At 41.3% G+C, this 26272-nt stretch overlaps 2 protein-coding genes across 2 annotated transcripts in view; one reads left to right on the top strand and one right to left on the bottom strand.

Moving 5' to 3' along the window:
• The window catches only part of LOC309519135 (parvalbumin, thymic-like), a 117731-nt gene extending 101779 nt beyond the window's left edge, over positions 1-15952 (bottom strand). Inside the window, exon 1 of the mRNA XM_082199969.1 lies at positions 15942-15952. The gene's annotated coding sequence lies outside the window, so the exon portion shown is untranslated. The remainder of the gene's footprint in view (positions 1-15941) is intronic.
• LMTK2 (lemur tyrosine kinase 2) overlaps positions 1-25717 on the top strand; it is a 45582-nt gene extending 19865 nt beyond the window's left edge. Inside the window, exons 5-14 of the mRNA XM_082199613.1 lie at positions 16-134; positions 626-713; positions 8871-9004; positions 9926-10010; positions 11663-11784; positions 12651-12800; positions 13174-16066; positions 18193-18328; positions 19419-19667; positions 20746-25717. Coding sequence (XP_082055739.1) covers positions 16-134; positions 626-713; positions 8871-9004; positions 9926-10010; positions 11663-11784; positions 12651-12800; positions 13174-16066; positions 18193-18328; positions 19419-19667; positions 20746-20774 — 4005 coding nt within the window. The 3' untranslated portion in view covers positions 20775-25717. The remainder of the gene's footprint in view (positions 1-15; positions 135-625; positions 714-8870; positions 9005-9925; positions 10011-11662; positions 11785-12650; positions 12801-13173; positions 16067-18192; positions 18329-19418; positions 19668-20745) is intronic.
• Positions 25718-26272: the final 555 nt, after the last annotated feature.

The following is a 26272-nucleotide window of genomic DNA, read 5'->3' as shown; positions in this document are numbered from 1 at the left end:
CTGCTTGTTTTTCAGGTTTTGCTTGGGGAGGTTTACACAGGCTCCAGTGTGGCCAGAGTTGTTGTGAAGGAGCTGAAAGCAAGTGCCAGTTCCAAGGAGCAAGAACGATTTTTGAGGCATGGAGAGCCGTACTTGTAAGTAGCATCTCAATAGAAGTGCAAAGTAGGAGGGCATGCTTAGCTTTTCGTGAAAATGCATCGTTACATATTTCTCACTATGGCCACCGATAGCCTTGTCCTCTGTGGTGCACATAATGTGCTCATTGTGGAGCACATGAAGAAGTGAGCTTGAAAGAATAAAGTTAGGCTACCCAGTGAGCTTTTATAGCTGAAGCAAAAGTCTGAACTCTGATCTTTTCAGTCCAGGTGCAGCATTCTGAATACTGTCACTCTGCCTCTTACCTCCTTCATGTATGCCTAGCTGCTGCATGGAAGGCTTGTGGTTCTGTCCCTTTCATTTATCAATAGCAGGGAGCGGGGGTGTCACTTTCAGAAATCATCTGCTCACTGAAGATGAAGTATGCTGCTGGGGTGGGCATTTCCGAGATCCCCTTGACTCATAAAGCTGGAAAGAAATGGAGTATGCCTGACCTGAAGAGCCTCTCTTTGTTTTTCTTTCCCTGCAGAATTCTTCAGCATCCAAATGTCCTCCAGTGTACAGGGCAGTGTGTGGAAGCCATTCCCTATCTTTTGGTATTTGAGTTTTGTGACTTGGTGAGTAGATGCCATTTCATTGTAATAGCACAGAGCTTGATGTTTACTTGATTATTTGATTACTTGATCATGGGAGTTGTAGTCCCAAAACATCTGTAGTGCCGAGTTTGCCTATGCCTGACATGGATGATAGGAGTTGTAGTTTAGTGACATCTGGAGGGGCAAAGGTTACTCATACCTGCTCTAGAGCTTCAGAAAGCTTTTCCTTGTAGCTATATTTTTAAAAGATACTTTACTTCCAACTTTCATACCTTTTCATCTGCATTTATCTAAAGCATTTTTATCCCCCCGCAGGGCCAAAAAAAGGCTCCCAGAATGATTTACAAATCTCAGTAATAAGTTCTTGCCCTCAGGCTTGCATGCTAAGACTATGCAAAAGTGAAAGGGATTGGGGAAGAGGAGGGTGGGGGAACCAGGTTGGGGAAGGCTGACCTGGAGACTTGTCAGGGGGTTAATTTGAACCAGTGCAGTCTTCTTGGAATTTGTAAAAATAGGCCCTGTAGAAAAAAAATCTGATATCTGACCAACCATCCTAGCTCACACTAAATCAGGCACTGTTCAGGGGGAGGGGGAGGGGGGGAGGAAGGAAGAAATCATTCTAACACAGATTTCCTAATTCACTGTGTTGTTTTTACACATTTACACACAACAGCTTTTATAATCAGCATTTGGCAGTCGTCAGCTGTTTGCATTTCCTGGCATGGCCATTTCTTGTATTCTAGGTTGGTTTTAATTTCGTTTAAAATGCAGGCTTCACAGACAGGTGTGTTTATTTTATATGAGTTTACTCTAAGTTTAAGTGTCTGTGGTTGTCTAATGCTCCTGGAACAAGTGACCTTTCAGAATCTTAAAGAATTAGGTGGATCGTGGGTCTGGCCTAGTTAAATTTTTTTTGCAATAAGTTTCTTGTGTCCCTAGAGGTGTTCGGTGCTAATTAGTTTTTCATTTCATTTCTTTGGAGGTGGGGTGGGTGTAGGACATGACCTTTTTACTGTGAAAATCTTAAATTACTTGGCAGCTATTCAATAACTTACTTGTACCTACATTGTGTCATGCTTCTTCTGATGTATTTAATCGGTCTCCAGGAAGCTCATGCATATTCAAGTTGTCATAGTTTATAGAATATAACTTGTTAATACTCCAGTTGCTTGAAGGCTTAGCACATCATGTCAGAAATTGTCGTGATTCTGTGGCATGTATAATCCAGGCGAGGATTTCGCTTGCCAGCATAGAATACATTGCTGTTGTAGCTGTGCAGTAAGCTTTTCGGGGAAGGAACTGGCCTTCATAAACTTCACTGCTAAATGATGGGCATACAAATTAAAATCCTGTTGCTACAGCCTGCTTTGATTAAACCAAACCTTGTCTTAGAAGTGGAATAATGTACGGCTTAGCGGCTGCAAAAACACATTGCTACTTGCAAGTATGTGAGATGTGCGTAACTTTTGTAAGTGAGGAGAGTGGGATGTGAAGCTGGTGTTAATTGCATGCTGTGCTACATAGCCCTGTTAACATAGGCAGTTATAGCCGCACTTACTTTGTGCAACTTTAATAAGTATCAGACAGTAAGTGCTTTCTCTGACCAACATAGATGGATGTTTTCCACAACACGTGTGGTTTTTTTTTGGGGGGGGTTGCTGCACAGTTGGCTCTTAACAGGCAGTGAAAATTGTGTCTGGTGGTGGTTATAAACCTCTGCAGCATGGTGGTGGCTTTTTCCTCAGTGGTAAAAAATAATCTACCTTGACAACCAATGCATATAAGTTCTTCATTGAGACTGATTTTCACTTGCTTTCATCGTAATTCTCTGTACCTTCACTATTACCTACATGCTTGAATCCAAACAAAGACAATTGCATTGGGAAGATGCAGGTCTATACCTAAAAACCTGATTGTCTTAGAACCATAAGATTGTAGAGTTGGAAGTGCTCATCTAGTCCAAGCCCTGCAATGCAGGAATCTCAACTAAAGCATATTGCCCACCATTATTGCCCGAAATATAAAACAAAATAGAATTGATCCACTGTGCCTAAGTAGAACTGTGATGACATCTGACAAAATACTGTGTGAAATGCTCATGATCTCTCCTAGCCCTTCATAAGGTCTAGCTGCTGCTGTTTTCTTAAAACAAGCAACGGCTCCTTAGTTTCCTCTTGTCTCAAATGATTGTGTAGGAACTAGATGGCATGTTTGTGGCAGTCCTCTTAATCTATAATTAACTAATGGTGTATCATTTCTGATCGTCCTGAGGTTGTACCAGGTTAAAAATAGGGTAGTAACCATCTTATTAACTGTAATATATTACCCAGCTGTATGTGGCCAATCTTCCGTCAGCGCACAGAATTATTTGTTGATAGCATGACAAATGAGGAGCAAAGAATCGTATTATGAAGTGGATGTAACATTATTATGGCAAGGCCAGCCGGCCTGTTAACTGGGTATGATTCCATAGAAAGTAGCTCGTCAGGAGCTTTTTGCTGCAGAATGAGAAGAAGTAGTTGGCAGTTCCAGGCAGCAAGTGTGCACTCCCTCTTCGGAGCATACAGTTTACTTTTAATCCTTCCTAGAACTGTGGCTGCTTGATTCTAAATTTCTAGAAAAGAGAAGTACATAGATGGGAAAGCTTGTCTTGTGTTAAAAAAACAAAAGTGATGGGGGGGGGGGCTTAAAAACTGACAGTCATGCTGGCTCACATCAATTACTGTTTTTAACCTAGATTATTTTCTCCAAAGCTAAAAGAAAGACCCTAGAGGTCTATTCTAGGGGTAGCCAACATGATGCTTTCCTGATGTTGTTTGGCTTCAGCCCCAGGAAGCATGACCAATGGTCAGGAATGATGGGAATTGTAGTCCTCCCCCTCCATACAGTGTACTACTCCTAGATTATTTATCTACCCAACTTTCCATATGCAAGTGCCCCTCAGCCACTCCTTCAACCTCTGGTATTTTGCTGGTTTCTAGATTCTGTCCCTTACGAGCTCTTCCTTCTGCTCTCCTTTTCTGGATTAGCCCCCATTCATTTGCTCCTTTGCAATATATGCGATATACACAACCTTGATGGAAGAAATGAGGAGGAATTAAAGAACCTTTTAATGAGGGTGAAAGAGGAGAGCGCAAAATATAGTATGAAGCTCAGCATCAAAAAAACTAAGATCATGGCCACTGGTCCCATCACCTCCTGGCAAATAGAAGGGGAAGAAATGGAGGCAGTGAGAGATTTTACTTTCTTGGGTTTCCATGATCACTGCAGATGGTGACAGCAGTCACGAAATTAAAAGACGCCTGCTTTTTGGGAGAAAAGCAATGTCAAACCTAGACAGCATATCTGAGGTTGTTGATATTTCTTCCAGCAATCTTAATTCTGGCTTGGGATTCATCCATCCCAGCTTTTCGCATGATGAATTCTGCATATAAGTTGAATAAGCAGGGAGACAATATACAGCCTTGTCGTACTCCATTCCCAATTTTGACAAACCTAGACAACATCTTTAAAAGCAGAGACATCACCTTACCGACAAAGGTCCGTATAGTTAAAGCTATGGTTTTCCCAGTAGTGATGTATGGAAGTGAGAGCTGGACCATAAAGAAGGCTGATCGCCGAAGAATTGATGCTTTTGAATTATGGTGCTGGAGGAGACTCTTGAGAGTCCCATGGACTGCAAGAAGATCAAACCTCTCCATTCTGAAGGAAATCAGCCCTGAGTGCTCACTGGAAGGACAGATCCTGAAGCTGAGGCTCCAATACCTTGGCCACCTCATGAGAAGAGAAGGCTCCCTGGAAAAGACCCTGATGTTGGGAAAGATGGAGGGCACAAAGAAAAGGGGATGACAGAAGATGAGATGGTTGGACAGTGTTCTCGAAGCTACTAACATGAGTTTGACCAAGCTGCAGGAGGCAGTAGAAGACAGGAGTGCCTAGCGTGCTCTGGTCCATGGGGTCACAAAGAGTCAGACACAACTAAACGACTAAACAACAACAACATTTGCTCCTTTCCTTAAAGTTGCTTGATGTTGGCACTTCCCATGCCATAGTCATACACGTTCTCTACTCCCCCCAAACACCCTGCTTCCCCTGCTCACACTTTCCAAATGTAGCCTTAGAACAGGGATATACTTCCTGGCTGTTATTCTCTGTTGCTATACATGGGGATTTGGTGTGTTCTCAGGATTTTCCTTACAGCTGTGAAAACTGATGCTTAAAGAAGCTGCTAATCTTGGAACCTTTCATACAGCTTAGTTTTCCAGTTGACTCCCTCTGCCACTAAGTCACTCATATCTCCTTTAAGGACTGCCCAAGGAAGTTTACAGATAAACTCTGCAAAGCTTTGAAAGAATAAGACACCCATTCTGCTCCCCACCCTGAAAAAAATTACCCCCAAATAGATAAATTAGCTGCTGGTGCTCAAGGCATCACTCTCATCATGCCCATCAGTAGTAGCTTAATTCCAACCAGTAATTCCAAAACCGAAAATGTTCCACTACTTTATTTTTCCATGGAATTTTTTTCTTTCCTAAGTTCATGAGCAGCGGTGAATAGATACCAATTCCACATACAATATTAGCGCAGCTTGTCTGTTTTAAAGATTTGTTTGCTAAATACAAGTAAAATAAGCATACTACATTAGATCACTCTCAAGGCATCAGAACATTTTCTTATACAAATTAACCCTAATGTGCAAAGGAAAATGTTCCAGAAAAACCATTACCAGTGATCCTAGCTACCTTAGAGGTGTGAGAGAAATGGAGAACCATAAGCGGAAATAAAAAAAAGCCTACTGGAGTTGGAACAAGGAGCATGCTACCTTCAAAATAAATGACTTAACAAACATTTTAAAACTTTTTAAAAATCTGAACAAAACATGTGAAGCAAGTTTACAAACAGATAAACAAAGCATGTGTCTGAATAGATCCTCTGAAACAGAAACATTTTCAGCAGGCATCTAATAGAGTACAGCACAAAGCAAAAGCATACAATGATGGTGTACTAAGATTACAGTTATGCTTGCTGCTTAACATCAATAGGCGGGGAGTTTCAAAGCATAGGCATTGCTATAGCTTGAGCAGGTGCTTTAAATATCTCCCTCTAGTGGTTTTCTCTTTGTTGCAAGTTACTGGCAGGTAGTGGTCCATATGGGCAGGTAAACCCTCCCCCTCTCCCCATTTGGGAAGTTTGCAATGATGTGGTGAAGGTTGCTGTGTGGCAAGCCATTACATGCAAACAACTGTGTATGCAGAGAAGGCAGCCACGAAGGAGGATTTAAATGGTTTCCAGATAGCAGCTCTTTTTTGCTCTGGTTTTCCAATTTGGTTTTAAAATTCAGTTGCTTGATGAAGCGGGGGGGGGGGGTAAAGTCTCCATTGTTTTCGAATTTCGTCCTTTTGCTCCTGCATAACATTTGCATGTGGAAAAATAGTTCTTAAGAATCACTGTGTGTTAAGATGATGCATGTGTTATAGGAAGTATCCCCTTGGAAAAGACATTTCCTCTTCCCTTGAATTCAGGAAGAGTGACTCTTCTGAGATAGCTCTTTCCAACTGCAGTTTGCATAACTTACTAGTATTAAATATATTTTCCAAAGCCTAATCTGCTAAAATTTAATTGGGAGTGTCTTGCTTGTCAATGTGTATTTCAGTCAAACGGTTTGATTAAATAGTTAAACTAGAAGAGTAAACTATGGATCATTAGAGGGAGTTGGCTTTTAACAGTTCATACGACAGGAACCAAGGTAAGAGCAAGTCAGTCGTGCTACACTAGTGCCTTTTTCAGATTCAGTTTCCAAACCAGGTATTGGAGAAACCTAATGTATTAATTCCAGAAAAATTACTGTAGCACATTTGAAAAATGTCATTACTGTGTAGGTAATGAATATGAGCAATGAATAGTTCTAACTTGGCACCATTCCTGAAGGAAGCCTTAAATTTTCTGGGATGCCAGTGGTAGAAACTGTATATCCTTTCCTTCCTCTGCCTTCCTCTCTCCTCTTCCGCTGAAGAGACACACAGTAGCAATTTGGAATTGTATGCAGAAGCCCATGAATTTCTACTAAATCAGGGGTGTCCAAACTTTTTTCAAAGAGGGCCAGATTTGATGAAGTGAACATGTGTGAGAGACGACCAAAGTTGTTGAGCTTTTTTAGGATTTCCCCCCAATTCTGTTGGGCTTTTTTTTAGGATTGAAGTTGAAGTTGTTGAGTTTTTTTGCCCAGTATATAAACTGCCACAGGGGCCGGATTAAATCAACCAGAGGGCCGGATTAAGCCCCCGGGCCGGACTTTGGACATGCCTGTACTAAATTATTGCGTAAAGAAGCTTAAAGTACTGTATACTGATTCCTGTTACATCTTTAGCATTTTCTTTCTGAAGTTCAAAAGGGATTAGGACAACTTCACGCATAATATAGTCTTAACTGTAAATGTAAAAAATGTGTGTAAAGGTGAATGGAGGGCTGTTTGAATGGTTTGGGAGCACTTGAAGTTAACTGGTGGAGGCCTAATGAGTCAGCTAGATGAGAGAATGCTGGGAGCCCCAAGTTAAGATCAGGATATAAAGAAATTAGCTTATATTTTAAAAGTATGAATGCAACATAATTCACATTTGCAACCATATGCTTGTCAGGGAGTTGTGGTTGGCCATAGTTTCTTGTTGTACCTTCAGAGGCAAGCCTGGGTTTGGGATTTTGCTTTGAACATGACAGCCCATAGTTGATTACTAATCTTGTTAGCTGTGAGTCTTCAGAAGCTATAAAAGGAAACTTACACTGTGTTATTCAAGTGCAGGTTCTTAAAACAAAAGAGTTGCAAATGTATGTTGCACACTAAATATGTTGTGCGTTGCAAATTAACAGATGCATCTCCAGACTGTGCTAACCCATTATGGTCAGAACTATTTTGGCCACTTGGCAGCCTGCTGTTGTGCAGAGGAAGTGTTTAAGCAGTTCCCCAGTCAAGCTTTCTTCATGCCCTTCTTCATCTCTGCTTTTTACACTTGCGTTCTGGAAGGTGTGGGTTAAAGTACATTTCTGTGTGAGCTATTTTAGTGCAAATGAATTTTGAGTAGAAGCCCGTCCAGGAGAAATGGCTTTCCTTAAAAAACAAAATAACTCCCCCCCCGCCCCCCCCACAAAACATAGGGCAGTAGACTCATTTAACAACCTGTAATCATTTTTACTTGCAAATTGTAGGAGGTAATTCAGCAAATGGTGTCTTGCTGTAAAACAAACTTCTCTTACACTGCTGTGACTTTGCCTAATAGTTTGCTGCCATCTAGGGTTGGTGAAGCAGTTTTGCCTCCGCTTTGTGCACATGCTTCTGTAATGTGTTCATGGGCTGAGGCATTGCAGGTTAGAAGCCAGATAGAATTGAGATGCTGCCTCCAACCCAATGCTTTTCAGCTGCGCCCAGGCATAACAAACATAGAATAGTTGAGTGGTGGGCATCCATATATGAATGAGAGATGTACACTTTGAAATTTACCGTGCAACTTGTGTTCCCTTCACCTGTCTGCAGTTTTCTTATACAGTCTACTGATAAGTGTCATGCCCTCTTGCTGCAATGAATAAATGTTGAAACTCAAGATTTGTAGTACTGTAGTATCATTCTCTCAGATCAATTCGTGTGATCCTAGTATAGTAGATGTGTTTTTCAGAATACTTGAGTGTGGTGTGAGTCTGCTTTAAACCAGCCCTTATGTGCAGGGCTGGTGCAGTGTAGTGGCTAATGTATATGAGAGAGACAGGTTCAGAAGCACAGTCACTTTGCACAGAGATCCGTGCTGCTATCCATCCTTCCATGCATTGTCATTCTTGCCTCTTATCCTCTTAGCCCCTTCCTTTTCCTGTCCCAAAGAAGACCTGTGGGTATAGCTTCCATTTTTCATTTTCCCATAACTTTATTCCAGACCAGTTATTATATTAAGTGCATAAATAAGTCCTGAATAGCTTTAAAACAGTCACGGTGTGTACCTCGGCTGCCTTTTTAAAGAAACGTTATAGAGACTTGAAATTTGATGACAGTGCTCTCTGAGTGCAAGCTTATTTATAACTAATATTTATAACCTTGTTGACTGGCAAGACCTAAACTGCGCTTAGCTGCTGCTTCATTAAATAACTGTTAAGTGCAACCAGCTTGAGAAGGCATTGATGACTGTTCTTGTTTTACAGGGTGACCTAAAAACGTACCTTTGCAATGAACAGGAGAACATTAAAGGAGATTCCCAAATAATGCTGCTACAGAGGATGGCGTGTGAGATTGCAGCTGGACTCTGCATAATGCATAAACATAATTTTGTCCACGGGTATGGCTTCCAAATGAATAATGCTTTTGCGTGTACATTACAGAAAAGACAAAGACAAATCCCTTAGTTCTGAAATACTAGATTTAGTAGGTTCTAAGGCATGCTGAATATAGCAGCTTCCTTCCTATTTGCATTTCCCGCCACCCCTCGCCAGAGAATATAAAGACGTTTGCGGTTCTGTTTTTTGTTTTGCCTCCATCCATGAGTTGGAAGATCACAAAGTGGAGGTTGTGGCTGCAGCATAGTCTTATAAATGCACACATTTCTTCAACTGAATCGCAACCCCTTTTTATTTTACAGTTTATGTATGACTAAAACGTTGACATGAATGGGGCTGGTAACTGAACTGCCATTTATCCACTGAAACTCAACCCTAATGAAATTGCTTGTAGTCTGTCTATGCAGTGGTTGTCTGAGGTTGCACTGGATGACTTGCACAACAGTATTCGAAAAGCAAAAGTACATACTACATTATTTTTTCTTGTTAAGAAGTGTGTTTAGCTGGCCACTTCTATTTTCTATTTTGAAGAAAAAACAGCTGCAGGACCCTGATCTAGACCCCTTCCCCTGTTTCTTGCCAAATATATCCCTCTTCCCCCCACCCTCCAGCTGCTGTTTGTTCACAAAGATGTCATTTGCAGCAGACTGGCCTAAGATCACCAAGTGAATGTTGCAGCTTCACTCATGCTTTCTAGCCAAAGTCCAATATTTGATCCATTTCACCATTCTGGTTCTCCAGGGCTCAGATAAGCACATGTGTCTGTTCCATGATGATTTTTGAATGGCTGGTGCTATATTTAAAGCTGTAATCTAATATTGTGCTGTGTCAGATGAGCTTGGCTACATTACTGATTTTTTTTTATCATAGGAGCTATTGTGAACTTTTGTTCTCATTGCAGTATTTTTGATATTTTTCCCCAGTGACCTAGCCTTACGCAACTGCTTCCTTACATCCGATCTAAACGTAAAAGTGGGAGATTATGGAATAGGATTCAGTAGGTATAAGGTAAGTTGACACATTTACAGAATGGCACTGGCTAAAGTTACAAATTACTGTTTTATGTGGGCTTGCTGAACTGTGAGCAGTTCTGTAGCTCGATAATGGTGCACATTGTAATCTCTATTTTTATACTGCTCTTTGATGCATCTGTGCATGTTGGACTTGCTGATCTTCTCCATCTACTCTTTGTTCTAGTGCAGTAATTTGCATATGTCAGTGGGATTGTGCCATTTAGGAGGTACTATATACTGCTGATATTAAGGCCTGTGCAATCTTGTGCTGGTAACTGAATCCAGCAGGATTAGGAACACACTTTTAAAAATTAAAAGCAGCCTCTGGTGTTGTTCTGAGGCATAGAGAGGGCATGCTTAATCCTTCCCCTGGATGTTTTTTCTGCATCCTCCCTCCTGTCATTCCTCCAGTAAAAATGGCAAACCACTATTGGCTGCTTCTCATTTAAACAGAAAACTTGTTGAAGCTTCATTTCACCTTTGCTTGCACCATGTAGTGCATTTAATGAGCATCAAATGTACCTAAATTTATATTTATACGATGATAGTTGACACTGGTTATTTAGACTTGTTTGGATGAAATATATGGCATTAGAGTGAATAAATATTATCTCTGCATGTCACACAGCTAAATTTCTCATTTTTGGTAAACAATTTAAATTTGTTTTTGCATTATAAAACCTGAGTGCCATGGATCAATAAAATAAAATACTAGGTTCCACCTAAATGCTTTAATTTAGTGGTCTAGCTACCAGTCTGTTTCTTCAGCAGTCTACTTTAATGTGGACCTGCATAAACCCATAGGAGACACTGCCTCGACATTCTGAATGATTGCCCTAATCTTATTCTTCCTGTCTCCATGCTACTGATTCTGCTGTCACCAAGTTATCTCTCTGGCCACAAATGGCGCTGAAGATGATCCATGCACCCAACCACCATAGCACTGCTCTGTTGCTATAGGATAATGTTGTACATGCTGAACATGTAGCTTTCACTTCCCCCCTTCCACCATATAGTTTCCACAGTGCTTCTCTGCTAAGAGACAGTAGTAGGGAGACTGTGCAACTAGCTCAGTTCCTACGGCAGCAGTGCTGAAGTATAGAGGCAGTTATTACTTGCCAGAGATGTCTAGGTGAGCACTGAATTGCAGGTTTCCAATGCAGAAAGGCTGGCCAAAAGCTACAGAAGCCAAAAAGAGGAAGCAAAGCCTCAGTTATACAGACTAAGTTAATCATTACTTATTGATTTTTCAGTTGAACTAAATCAATAGGAAATTCAGCCATAGAATTAAATATTGGATTTTGCCCAATACATTTCAAAGTATTTCCACCTTCTTGGCCAAGAGATTTCTGATCATTTTTTGGTAGTGATTTATTTATGACATTTGCTTCTGAAAGACTCTACTCCAAAACACGTTGGGCACATTGCAATCCCCAATATTTCCTCCAACTTTAGCTTCATTTTGAACCTTCTTTGCGGTTTTTTTTTTGGCTTTGGTTCCCTCGTGCTGACCCTTCTTTTTTGCAAAGGCAATTCAAGGGTTCTCTAATTCCAAGGAATCTGAGGCATGAGAGAACAAACAGCATTTAACAATGTGTGGTTTTTGTTTGCCCTTTGAATTTTTTGTCTCTTTCCTTGATATAATAGGAAGATTATATTGAAACAGATGAAAAGAAGCTTGTGCCTCTTCGATGGACTGCACCAGAGCTGGTGACTAGCTTTCAGGACAGACTGTTAACAGCTGAGCAAACAAAGTACAGTAACATCTGGTATGAAAACAATAGTCTAAGGCTTTGCTTAATTGAAAATGTTTGGCCTGGTTCAGAGGGAGATCTTGGCCAGGGTTGGGACATTTGTGGCTCTCTAGATGTTGGACTACAGCTCCTGTCATTCTTTGGCTGTGCTGGTTGGGGCTGATAGGAGCTGGAGTCCAGCTTTGGCACTACCTTTCCTCTGTGTGAGAGGGAAAAGGGAAGAGAGCTTCTGCTTTCACTTAAAGCAAACTGCAGTTTGCTGCTTTATACAAACTCAAAGAACTCTGGTTTGTTTAAAATACCATACGTTAAAAATAAATCAGAGTTTCAAACCATGGTTTGAAACACTGGTTTCTTGTAACTGACTGTATCCAGAACAAACCACAATCCTATGAATTCATACGTAATGGCAAACTACTGCCTCTTTCTAAAGGGAAAATGGAAGTTTTCTGTCCTTGCACACAGAGGAGGTAGAGAGAAAATTGGCAAGGCAGAGATTGTTGAGATTGTTTCAGTCATTCCTCTGACTGACACGAGTGTGTTAGAACTGTCCGGCAGTTCCTTTGAAAACAAATCTGCAGAGTGGATTGCTAGCATGCATATATAATATATATCTCCAAAGGCCCCATTTTAATTTTACTGAAAATGTAACAGGGTTGGGATTTACTATTGAGTAGTAGAACTGAAATAGGTTTTTGCACATCATTCCACAGCTGGGTGATTTGAGCTTTTGGGGTTAGGGATCTAGACCTTGCTAGTGAATGAGTTTCACACCTAGAGTGTTTGGTATCCCTTTCGACATAGCTTATGGACTGAGTACCATGATGGGATAATTGTGTTGTGTTCTGGCATCTTGTTATTGAAGACTTTTATTTTTGCAGGTCACTAGGTGTAACGCTATGGGAGCTTTTCAGCGGTGCTGTGAAGCCTTACTCACATTTATCTGATGATGAAGTCCTGGTGCAGGTCATAAAAGAGAAGCAGACGAAGCTTTCAGAACCTCGTCTTGAGCAGCCATATTCTGATAGATGGTAAAACTTGAGTATCTGAAGTCTATATCCAGTTATATTCCATTAATTTCATCAGTCTTTAAAATAGCCATTTAAGACTAATAGGAAAGGGCAGAGGTGGGCAGGTTGTGGCTCCCTGTGACCACCTAGTGGTATTGTGACTGAGCAGATATTGAATATTGGGAGGTCTGTTTTGTAATGCCAAAAATAAGTCACAGTAGTAAAAAGTTTGCAAGCACTTAATAAGTAGAAGTAAAACAATTGGCACGTTTCTCAAACTTAAGAAGCCTTAATGCTTATTGGAAGGAATTGTTGTCCTGATACAGCACTGACTTTTCTTAATGGCCATTATTACCTACATTATTGAAAATGGAATATGTTGTTCTTTTCATAGGTATGAAGTTTTACAGTTCTGTTGGCTGTCGCCAGACAAGAGAGCAACAGCAGACGAAGTGCATAAGCTTCTAACGTATCTCCGTATGCAAAGTCAAAGGGACTCGGTGATTGATCCTGAACAGTGGAATGATCTCAAGCCTGATACTTCAAACAGAGAGTCCTCTGGTAACTCTGCCTTTCCAATCCTGGATCATTTCACAGGCAACAGGTTTGGCCGTGAGATGGAAGAAGTTCTCACGGTAACTGAAACAAGTCGAGGGCTCAACTTTGAATGCATCTGGGAAGCAACCAAACAAGACCACTTTGAATGCAGCCAGGCAAATCCTGATGAGGGAATGACTTACACCAATATCTTCTTCCCAGTGGAGGTTTTTGAGAACACACTTACGGAGCAAGGACCTGGGGATCAAGTTGAAAGTGGGCAGGATGTGCTTCGTGTCCCTGGCGAACTTCCCGTGTTTAATGCCCAAAACCCTTCTGTTGGAAATGATTATTACATCCAGTTAGAAGAGAAGAGCAGAGACAGTAGTGTAAACTTTGATAACCAGGATTCTATATTGATGACTGACATGGACAGTCATGCAGTTGTAAAGGACAAAAACTCTCACTTCATAGTCCTTGGGGACTTTGCTGCTGAATCCACTACAGATAGAGACTCTCTCCATTACAATACATATCCCAAGGAACAGGATTTCCATGTTCATTGTCCTGAAAGTCCTTTCCAAGATATATTTAGTGATATCGACAGAATGGAACAATTTACAGATATGAGAAATAGGTTTGAGTTGGCTGATCTAAATGATATTCATGTCGAGCTTGAAGCAGTTTCATATTCAGGTCTTGAGGAGTCTGTAGTTGATCAGCTCCAGAAGAGAAGTCCCAGACATGCTTCTGAAAGTGAAGCTGTTTGCTTGCAGGAGGATATCATAATGCAGTCCGATCCTAGCTTACTGACTTCAGAAGAGCTGTCGGATAACTTTCTTTTCCTTCAAGAGAATAATTTACTAAAGGGGTCTCTGAGTAACAGAACTGGTGGTGGTGACTTAAAAAGAGCATCTGACAACACAAAAATGCTAGATCCACCAAATACAAACTCTCTGGGGGTTGAACTTAAAATGGATGGGAATTCTCCAGTCCATGAAGATGAACATTTTGTGCAAATGAGCACAAATAAAAACAAAAGTATTCCGCCCCAGCCCCTTATGCAAGGTCAAATGTCTCCTAGGTCACCTGCGATGGATAAGGAGCAGGTATCCCCCTTATCAGGAACTGAAAAACCCTCTCCTAACATAGAAGTTAATGATAACTGTGCCTGCAGTATTGATTACTCTTACCTTGACATGGATCAAGTCTCTGAAGCTGGCTTTAATGAAACGTTATCCATGAATGCCAAAAACCAAACTAATGGGAGTAGCCCCTGTCATAGCATTGCACTCCATGCTCAAGAGGAAGAAAGACAGCAGAATAAGCAGGAACTTAAATGCAATAGTAGTTCTTGGGGGGAGCTGATTGAGGATCTGAAGAATAAGCCATCTGGATTAGAGCAAGGCGATGAGTATATTCTGGAGCCAACTGACGAAGCTTTAACCAAGGTTCAGAAATGTAACAAGGAGACCCCGATCAAAGACATTGCGCTTTCATCTGTCCTTCCTTCAGACCGTACAAGTCACGACAGCCTACTGGAGGACAGTTTATCAGCTCCCACACAGAGTATGGGGCAGTCTGTTGATACACCGGACTCATTGGATTCATTAGATGTTATTGAGGTCTTAGAGTCTTTAGTGGGTCAGAGCCCACAGAAACCTTTGCCACCTGATAAACCTGCTGACAGTGGCTATGAAACTGAAAACCTGGAGTCTCCTGAATGGACTTCACACCTTGTTGGCAGCAACTCCAATGAAGACATGGCTTTGTCCAGTGCTGCTGGTGATGGTCTTTTGCGTGATAAGCCTATGATCATTCTGTCGTCAGATGTCAACACAGACTTAGACACAGCAAATACCATGGATACATTTGAAGGCATCTCTAAGACTTCTTTTGGTGGCATCCAGAATTCGTACAGAGATTCTGCCTATTTTTCTGATAACGATTCTGAACTAGATAAGAAATCTGAGGTCACAAATACATTGGCAGACACTCAAGTACGAACAGAGGGTAGTATGTGCAGTGACTACTTTGAAATAGAAGAGCATAAAAATGCAGAAAATCGGTCAAGTGATGATCAAGTAGCCAGTGACCAGTTCACAAAGAACTCACGCTTGCAGCTAGAGTTGGAGGAGAAGCTGGAGACCACTGAAACAAAGCAAGAGTATCTTCATAAAGGTGGCAATACAGCTTCATTGCTACCTGTGATAGAACTAGAGCCTACTGATGAAGATGACATTGAGATCATATATGAGGATTCCCCCAGAAGTGTCTCTTGCACAGGCACTAACACAGCAGACTTCCTTCCTGAGAGAGATCTAAAGCTCACCCCTGACTTGTATGGCCCTGCTGAAGTGTTGGAAAAATCCTTAGTGTGCCACTTTGAAGGTCATAATAAGCTGAAAGAGCCAGACATTGAAGGAAAATACCTTGGTAAACTTGATGTTTCTGGGATGCTTGATCTATCAGTGGATGGGGATGATGCTGATGAAGAAGATGAGAACAGTGATGATTCTGAGGATGATATGAGAACTTTCCACTTGCATGGACTTAGCTCTGACAGCGATGAGGAAATTGTCCATCAAGTACCGGTGATCCTTACTGATAGGGATGATGGCAAACATCTAAGGAGCTTGTTAAAACATCCGAACCCACCTGGGCAGAACAACCCTTCTGAAAACTTTATGAAGAATGAGAGGAAAGCCGTAACGTTCTTTGATGATGTCACAGTCTATCTTTTCGATCAGGTATCTGATGCTTTTCTCATTATTTGTTCTCTAAAATGTAAGTGCCTGCTGGTTGTGGAAAGGTCACAATCAATTTGGAAACCTTGGGCTCACTGTGGCAAATGGAAGTTTGTGCAAGAATGTAGGGAATGAGAAGACAGAATAGCCACATAATCTCAGAGGCCAGAGTTTTCATAATCTTACTTATGCAAATATTTTGTTGCAGAAAAACAACAACATAGAATCTAAATATTGTGTGTTTGCGGGAGTTCATGATAGAGATCAGAGAATCTCAGGTTGGGGAAGAGTGCTGTTAAGCTCAGGCTCTGCTTGTGTGTTTCCCATGGACTTTTGGTTGGCCACTGTGAGAACAGGATGCAGGGCTAAATGGGCCCCTGGCCTGATCCTGCAGACCCTTCTTGAGTTTTCAAAAGCTGTGCAAGTAATGGATATGCACACTGATCACAGTGAGCCATAAAAAGATGTGCTCAGTTTGATCGTGCCCACTCTGCTGTCTCTGGTTTAGCACGATGTCCAAACTACAGATTGCGGTTCTGCTCTGATGAACCACGGTTCCTTTTGGAGTGAAACAAACCTTAGTTTGGGTGTAATGCTAAGGCCAGAGATCGTGATTTGTTTCCTCTTCATACAGTTTGGTGCTTTCACAATAAATCATTGCCACAACACATAAGCTGTGTTAAATCATAAAAGAAAGTGAAAAGCCTGGATTCCTGTTGTCCCACATGATTTTTAAGGGTTTGAACTAAGATGGACGAGTGGAGTTGATCGTTCATTCTAAAATAAGAGCATCATAGAACAAGTTTATTAGCTCCTCGATCTATCCTGATTAGTCCATGCCACGTTTGTGACAGAGGTAGGTAAATACAATTAAATATAACTAAAATATTCAGATTACCCGTAATTTTCCTCGTCAGTGTCCCACTAAGATGTGTCCTTCTCTAAAGAAATATAGCATCCTGAGCCATGCTGCATTAACTGTATGAAACTCTCCTCCTGATTGCACTAAATGGCAATGATTTAAGCAAAGAAGCACACGGGGCTTGAAACAATTGGTGGTCACTGTAACCTACAGTTGTGATTGTGAAGAACATTGGGGTTGCCTGTAGTTCTTTGAGTTAGAACAGTTGTGTGTGTACAATACCTCTCCCTCTCTCTGAAAATAGTTGACCTACTTTACAGAAGTCCAAGGTTGTGTATCTAGTTCCTACTTCTGTAATAAGATAGGCCACAAGGTGCCTTTTATACCTTGTGGGAAAGCAAACTAGCACAGCAAATTGAGGCCTTTAATTATGTAAAAAAGCAACAAAACAAAAACAAACAAACCCCAAACCTCTAGAAATGAACGATGATTAGGTTTGCGGAATGGTGCAGAGTTTCTTAACTTTTGAGTGCTGTCCAAAATAATTGAGTTATGTTTTTACCAAGATCTTTTGGTCTGTTGAGCCACACAAAAGGTTTTATACGGTAGGAATCTTTTTGGAACTTGGGGGTGCTGTATTGTGGGAGCTGTGGTTCTTTCTGGAAGTCTGGTCACAGAAGATGTTACTGGCTGTTGGTAACCCTCCCCGTGTATGGTGACTCCCCATACCAAAAGTTTCCCCATCAGGCAATTAGGTTTGAAGATGCCTTTATTTTGAGGTGAAGGTGAGTGTATGGGATCCCCCTACAGACTTTCAGCTCTGGTTGCACCTCTTTTTGCGTTAGCCCTGCCCACTTCAGGCTTGCAGCCCCTGGAAAGAAGAGTACGGTAAATGCCATGCAGTAACAACGGTAAACAATTGTAAAATGAAATGCATGATGATGCAGTTGCTAGCATAGATAGCTCAGTTGGTTAGAGCGTGGTGCTGATAATGCCAAGGTTGCAGGTTCAATCCTCATATGGGACAGCTGCATATTCCTGCATTTCAGGAGATTGGAATAGATGATCCTCAGGGTCCCTTACAATTCTATGATTCTGTGAAATTGGTGGGTAGTACATCAACATCTCCACCCCTATCCCCCCAAACCAAGAAAATCTGGGCTGCTTTGAAATACCACACTGTAGATCTTCAATATGGTTTCAACTGGTGAAGCATCACATGCATACGATAATGGAAGTAATAGTATTTTTTTGGATTATTTTTTAGGAAACACCAACCAAAGAGCTCGGAAATCGTGCTACAGAATCAAACCACTCGGATTCTGATAACACTCCTGTTCCTGCTTCAGGCCCTGGTTACTTGAATAAATTTACAAATTCAGAAAGTTCTACAGATGAAGAAGGTACTTAATATTTGGCTTGCAAGTTTAAGTGTATTCCTTTATAAAATTAAGATGTAGAGTTCCCAGGCAAAACAAGTACGTTTTCTTCCACTCATTTCTTTGCTTGAATGCTTGTTCTAACTGACCGTGTTCATTGGTGATGTAGATAACTTTGAATTTTGTATTACGACCAATGATTAATCTAAAACCAAGCTTGCTTCAGTTTAATCCAATTGCAGTTTCCTCATAAAGGTGTTGGTGTTAACAGTGATCTTAAAAGGAGGACCATGGCTTAGTAGCAGAGTTTGCATGCAAAAGGTTTCTGGTTCAACTAACGACATCTCTAGTTTGGATAGGGATAGTAATCTTGTCTGGAAGCCTAGAGAGTTGATGCCAGACAGTTCTGTTCCAGATATGCCAATGGGGTGTCTCCTTATGAGGCAGCTTCCTCTGTATAGATAGGATAACCACCCTTACTTTATTTTAACTGTGGTTTCCTTTCACTTGTGAAGCTTCTGTTGATGCCTTTAGAATTTGCTTGGTCACCCACTCTATTGACTATCTGAAAATAAAGGACAAAGCTCCGAAATAACTTTTAAATGTTGATCACATGCTGAACAGAAATTCCACTTTGCAGTGTAAATATTCAGATTTAAGTTAAAATTTAAGGAAGTGTGGTGGTCTGCAAGGAGAAAACCAATCAGAAGAGTTTGTTCCTTGTATACCATCTATCCCTAACAAAGATAATATTTAAGGGAATTTGGTGACATACTCTGTGCTTCACTTTGCAAAAATCAGTGTAATGCATCACCTTATTTTTTTATAGTTCCCTATTTTGCCCATGTGTCTACCTAAGGATTCAAAAATCTGGTTTTGTGCTCTTAGAAGTAGGAAAATATAGCATGTGTGTGCTTTGTTATCATATGTCCAATTTTGCATACAGTTCATCTGCTTCAGTTGATGCATTTAAAGATTTCTGATACTGGCTATAAGCCTAATCCACAGAGAGAAGAGAATATTCTCTGAGCTAATTGCAAGTTCCATTCCCTGGAGATTTCGGCATTTTCTCCAGATTTTTATTTTATTTTAATGTGTGTGTGATTTGTTCCAGGTGGAGGTTTTGAATGGGATGACGACTTCTCTTCTCCAGAGCCCTCTTTCATAGCAAAGGCAGCAAACAGCCTCATTAGTTCAAAGCCTTCTCTTCAGACCTCAAAGTACTTCTCCCCACCACCACTGCCTCGAAGCTCTGAACAAAACTGGTCGAATCCTTTACCTTACTCCAGGTTCTCTATCTCTCCAGCAAACATTGCAAGCTTCTCGCTCACTCACCTTACGGATTCTGATATTGAACAGGGAGGCAAGTATTTTTCTTCAAGCACTAGTTTGTTACATCAGTATGGTTTTCGAGCAATGCTTGCTCAAGCGATTATTAAAAGATGATAAAATCTTGAGTAAGGAAAGTAGATCCTGTTCTACCTTCTGCCCATCCTTTTCCTAAATAGCTGCTGCCTGTTGTTGTTGTTGTTGTTGTTGTTGTTGTTGTTGTTCATGGCTCTCCTTTGTAATCCCTGTGTATTTGACTTTCCTGATTTATACCTACTACTTCCTTTTCTTTGGCTTCATATTGTAGCTTGCCTGTAGAAGTGGCTTCACTGTGTGGCAAGGTGGGTGGATTTTAGGTGGCAGAACAGAGTGTAAAATCTCAGGTGGCTATGTCTGGCCTATCCAGCCCAGCCAGGTAGTTCTTTTGCCCAGTCTTTACTGGAAACGAATGGAGTGGTGCAAGCCCTGAACTGACTCTGTTTTGCCCAAAAGAATTCCCAAGTCCTTTGGAATTTAAAGCACACCAAATAAGCAAGTTCACGACTGGCTAGATTATTATTACTTTTAATCATAAAACTAGGATATTTTTGAGCACCTAAATGCCCCTGGTGCTTGTGGGTCCTTGGTGTTTGGTATACGAGCTTATATTAGGTTCAGCAGAGTGCTGATTAGATAGGGGTATTTGCTTGTTTATCATTAAGGCCAGTGTTTAAATAGTGCAGTTAGCTCTATTATGTCCTGACATTGAACTGTGCGATTTAGACAGTTGTGCCTGACAGACTTCCAGCTGTGTCCCTGGGGTTGATTTCATAACAGGAGATGGATAATTCAGGTGCTTTTTAAACATCAGAACCTCACTTTTGGAGGAGGGGGAAACGGCCCAAACTGCTGGGGAGCTATTACGGTACAATCTGTATTTGATTTGCACAAAAATGCACCCGTGTTCTTTTAAATACTTTCACACCCGCCTGCTGCAATTTCAGCAGAGCTTGTCCAGGAAAAGGTCCCTGGGAAACAGGCCTTGAGAGGAATCCACAGTCTTAAGGAACTCATTCTGGAGGCAGAATATTCAAAGCCTCACCCTCTAATAATAGCCTTGTGTCTCTTAACAGGGAGCAGTGAAGATGGAGAAAAAGACTGAAGCTTCTTCCCTCAGTGAACGGTCATCGTGGCCGGGGGGGTGTCATTGTGGGGGGGTCACTTCTGCTTTTTGCCTAACAGCCAATATTTTCATTTTCAAAAACAACGACGACTACCCTCTTGCATCTGAAAACAAAGCAGACCTGCTGAAATCCAATAATCAAGATGTTTGCACACCCTGAAGGCAATGTTAGATCAAGACCTGAACTTGAAGGTGGATGTTACTTTTTGTAGTGTACTGTTTTTTTGGAAAACTGCTGCATTTTGCATTTCCTTTAAAAATATATATCATGTGCTAGCTTTCCCCTTCTCCCCCCTCTCCTACCCCCAAAGTACTTGAAGTATCCTGCAGACAATTTGTAACAAATATGTACAAGTTATGCTCTGGTTTATATATAGGATTGTACCATACCCTTTTGTATTCTCAATGTATTATCTGTATGAACATGTAAAATTGTACATAGCTGAGCAGAAGGTGGCTATGTCACTTGAAGCTGCCTGGCCTGAGAGCTGTTGTGTAGAAAGCCATATTTCAAAGACTTCACACCTTGCTTAGCTGCAGATGCACTAGTAACTGCCCTTTCCAGGTCCCTCTGCATTGTACAAAGCCATTCTTCCTTGCTTCTTGATTGATGGAAGTTGTTGGGGTCCTTTACATGCCTAACTGGTTTGCTTTGTGCTCCCGTGCTCCTTTTTTTGCACAGCGTACTTGTTGGGGTGTACAGAGCTTGAGTCTTCCTGTTTTTATAATTTCTGGAGCTTTGTATGCTATCCACTATTCTAAAGGGGCAATTCACTTTCTTATATTCCCATCTGCAGTACAGTGGTCGGCGAATTGACTTTTTAGTTATAGTTGGCTTAAAAAAAATTGTGGTGGTGTAACATTCTTCTGTTTACTTCCCTCTGCACCCAAGATGTCTGGAAGACTCAATATCCGTGTGTGTGTGTGTGTGTGTGTCCCCTTAAATGATGGTCTTGGTTACTGGGTAACTTCTTGAATCGCTCATCTCATCTTCAGGGAAGTGTTAACATTTCTGCAGATGCAATGCAAAAGGGGATGTGTTGACTCACGCAGTTGCTCTTTCTCTTTGTGTTTGAAGTTGGGATTCTCTAAAGAAGCAGCTTTAGCAGAGCAGGCGTCACCTGTGGATATTTGAGAACCAATCTTCAATAGGGATTTGGGTCTTCTGTGCCAGCTGTAGTTGGCACATACTGCAGGTTTCCATGCAAAACTGGTAGTTCTAATACCTTGAGGATGGCCAATAGAAACTTAAGGGCTAATTGGCAGTGTGTTGTTAGACCCAGATCTTCCAGAGCTTTTAAATCCCTTGCCGGAGCCCTGTTCTGCTAATGGAAAGCTGCTCTGGCATTCATAAAATAGGAAGGGGTTTAGTGTATAGCTCTCCTAAGTGTGGTGAACTCAGAATATAAGCTGCAGGGTCCCGTCCCCCTGCCTCACTCTTAAAATGAGCACTTGAGCTGTAAAATATGTTTTGCAGCCTCAGCTTTGGCAGTGGAAGACATGTGTAAAAAAATGTTTTCTTTTTTTTTTTAAAAAAATTAAGCTATCCAGCTGACCTGCACAGGTTTCTTTCTGCTTCAGGTCTGAGAACATCTGTAAATGGCATGAAAATTGGTAGCTTTTAAACCTTCTCATCAAAGAATGTATGAAAGTGTTGAGGGTTTTCCTTTGCCGTTCTCCTTCAGCCAGGCTGGTTCTCATGAGCCCTGTGGAGGGCAGAAATTGAAGTGCATTAAAATTGTGAGTTATGGACTCCCCCATTACACAAGGAACTCGTTTGTCTAAAGAAAAATTAATAGAACAGCTTGAGACATGTATTGCTTCAAGCATTTGCCCGCAACATGATCTCATGTGCCAACTTTTCTCCAAAGCTATACTGTCTGTTTGGAGTATCCCACAATGTTTGTTCTTGGAAGAACAAATTTTAATGTGCACTGAATTAATTTTCAAAATACACATTACAAGCTTGGGTCTATTTGGAATGGTTGTTCCTCTCTTGGACAGGCCTGAGTCAAGTAGGGAGATTCTTAAAGTCGGATTACGTTGTTCCCTCCCCCCCCCTTTCTGCTTTTTCGTAATGTAATAAAATTAAAAGCAAGGAGACACAAAAGTGAAGCTGCCCTACTGAGTTTTCAACAATATATGGAATTGTGCAGCAGAAAATATAAGCCCCCTAACTTTGTAGTTTATGACTTCAGACTTAGTTTATGGCAAGGAGATAAGCTGTGGCTCTCTAGATGCTGTTGGACTCCAACTCCCATCAGCCCCAGCCAGCATAGCCAATGGTTAGGGATTATGGGAGTTGTAGCCCTACAGCCTCAGGAGAGGAACAGCTTAGCCACCCCCTGGTTTATGGAATAAAGGGGTGCATTGGTAGTATTATTTGCTTTTAACCAATAATATTTTTTTAAGTGTGAAAATTATGAATACCCTAATCTCACTTATGTGCATTCCTCATGACTGCATTTTCTCTGGGTGCCTGAGGCATCTTCCTGCCCCCTTTTGCCAAAAATCGGCACTCCAGAGTCTCATGCTGCAGATAGAAATTGGCTTGCTTAGTCCCAGACGGGAATTCACCCTGGGAATTCACACAGTTTGGAGATGCAGCCAACCACAAGCCTAACATCTAGTGCATTGAGTGGCTTCAGGGCTGTCGGGGGTGGAGTGGGATGGGCATGAGGAAACACTTCCTGGAATAGATTCATACGGCTGGCACTAATCATAAGGGAGGCTTAAAAAAAATAAATCTCCACAGACTGTGATGGAACCTAACACACACTTGTTGCTTTGGCCATATGAAATGCCAACTCGCTATCTCTGACGCTTGCTCTTCCACTCTGGTGAGAACCCAGAGTGCATTTGTGTCATTAGCAAGACAGAATTTCAGACTACATCCCATGAACACAAAGCTCTCTCATAGTGGGCAAAACGATATTGTGAGGCACCCGTAACTAACCAAAAGCTCTTAAAACGAGTGTATTTTAAAGCTCACACACACACACACATGCACACAAATCCAGGCTAGTAGCCCTGACACGTCACTTGAAGACCAAGTTTATACCTTTTAAACCATGTAGGGGTTCCTTTACTGCATGGTTCACAAGCTGACTTCTGTGTCCTTTTTTGCACCTTCGTTACCCAGACAGTTCTGCGTCTTGCAAGATTTGAGCAAGTTAGCATTCGTTGTAATGGTTGCGAGTAACAGTTCTCTTCGTGGGGTGGGGGAGTTGTAGGTTTCCTTCAGACTTAAAAGCCTGTGTTTTTAAAGGAGGATAGTGACTTTAGGACCAGACGTGCAAATCCAAGAATTAACACGAGGGAATCTTATCCCGACTTTTGCTGCTGCTGCTGCTGCATGTGTTTAGGGTTCCTGCTTCTCAGCCCTTCCCCACTGCCCCCCAGTAGATCACCTGTAAATTTTAAACAGCTGCATGTTAAAACTTTTAGCAAGCAATTCCACCCCAATCCCCCCCCCTGTTTTAAGGATGAATTGCTAGGAAGAAGTTTTATGTTGTAAAGTTCTCCTCCTGTGTTTCTTCTGAAGGCACCAGAGCCCAGCCAGAAAGTTTGGGCTGTTGAAGGGGTCTCTCGTCTTTGCTGCTCCAAGGTGAGGAGGAAGAGACACTTGGGGAACAGAGCAAGGCGTTAACAATAGCTTATTTAACACTAAATTTTGCGGGGTTGTTAAGAAGCCCTGGAACCAGGAGCAGCAGCGCCACAATTGCACCGGTGCAGCTGTGCTCTTGCTCTTGCGCTGTGGGGCGTGCATGTGTTTTGTAAATTGGAGCTGGACTTCTCATAATGGCCAAGGTAGTGTAGCAGTTCAAAGAGGCTCAGGCTGAAAGATGGAGGGTGGTATCGAAAGCCACTTGTACTCAGAGTAGACCCACTGAAAGTCAGTCAAGTTCATTCATTCCAATGGATGTATACTCTTGAGTTAGGTTATCTTTGGATACAACTCAGTAGGTCATACGTTCCCTCACCTACATCCCACCCCTGTAAAGTAACATTTGCAATGCAGCAGTTCAAAATGAAGAGATTTTTAATTGATAAATAATTTTCCAAGTTCTGTGCACAAGTGAGAAGGGGAAAGCCACCGCTTTTATTGGAAATGAATGGATTCTTTTTTTAAAAAACACTTAATGAAGCACTAACGAGAGCCATTCATGCCTACTTTTTAAAAATCAGTATTTTAGATTGACTTATATGCAGTTCTGATTCTTTTGTCTTTTTTTGAGGAGGAGACAGCTTAGTTAGGAAGGGGGTAGACACAATTATGCACTCAGTTTAAAATTGCATTGCGGGTAAAATGGCTATTTAGATTGGAAGGTGGAATTGGAAACTTATTAGCCTTATAAGAAATAGCCTTAAAAATAAGAATGGAGTGTAAAAAATAAAAATAAATAAATTCAGCTTTAAGTTGTATAAAATAACCTTTCTTTAAAAATAACAATCAAGTCTTTAAGGGCAAATTGTTGAGATGAGAGTACAGAAGAGAGGAGAAAGAGTTCAGTACCACCAGCCCGGTTTTTGTTTTTGTTTTCAAATGAAACTTGAATGAGTTTAAGATGTTTGGTTCCATTTAATAAATCGTCTGATCTTGCACAGTGGTAGCTGTCACCTAATGGTAAATGGTATCTGTGTGTATATACAATGTTTTACTCTATTTGTAAATGAGGAAATTTATGTTACAAAATCATAGGGGAGAGGTTTTCCTATTGGAAATTTAATACAGGTATGAGGTTTATGGCAATATTCTAGTCAATGAAATTTCAGGTCGAATTTGTCTTTAAATTGTGTAAATTTTAAAACTGTAATATTTCTACTGTACATTGATCATGCATAGTGTGATTCAAGACTGCTTGTAATTTAAAGAACCTTATTTAATATGCAAAATAAAAATAAAGGTATATATTTATAAATCCTGGTGTCCCATCTGCATTTCGTCCTGCCACCTAACCTGAGGCAACGTGAAGCTTTCACCAATGAGCTATGGTTCCTCCTTGCCTTTGGGTATATGTCAAGTGGGGTGATTGTTACAATAATGACGCCACATCTTTTTTCACTTTTTAAAAAATCTGTTGATGCAGGAGATTTTAGGATTAAGTTGTTTTACAAAGTTCCGTCAACCAGTCTTCAAGGTTGGGGGGTGGCACAGACGTTGACAGCTTGCAAGGGTGAATAGAACAGGTTCTTCAATTATGGCATTTGATCATGGTGAAGGGAGCACAGCCAGATACCAGCAACAGGATTGACAGGTTTTGAGGACTGGCCCTGGTACAAATGGCATGCCACACACCTGCTTTTTCCTCTTTCTCCTGGCTGTGTTGTGTCCCTTGGGTTTGCCATACCTGCTCTCGCTCAGGCCTGATGCCATTGCTGTGGTGGCAAACACTATCGACTGCTACCCAAAGGTGGGTTGCTTCTGCTGCGGTTGCTTTTTCTCCAGTACTCTGGCACGGATTGCTTGTGTCGGA

This window comes from Podarcis vaucheri (assembly GCF_965113315.1).
Source record: "Podarcis vaucheri genome assembly, chromosome: 14".
NCBI classification, from domain to species: domain Eukaryota; kingdom Metazoa; phylum Chordata; class Lepidosauria; order Squamata; family Lacertidae; genus Podarcis; species Podarcis vaucheri.
The sequence above is the reverse complement of the archived record's forward strand: the minus strand, read 5'-3'. Positions and strand labels throughout refer to the sequence as shown.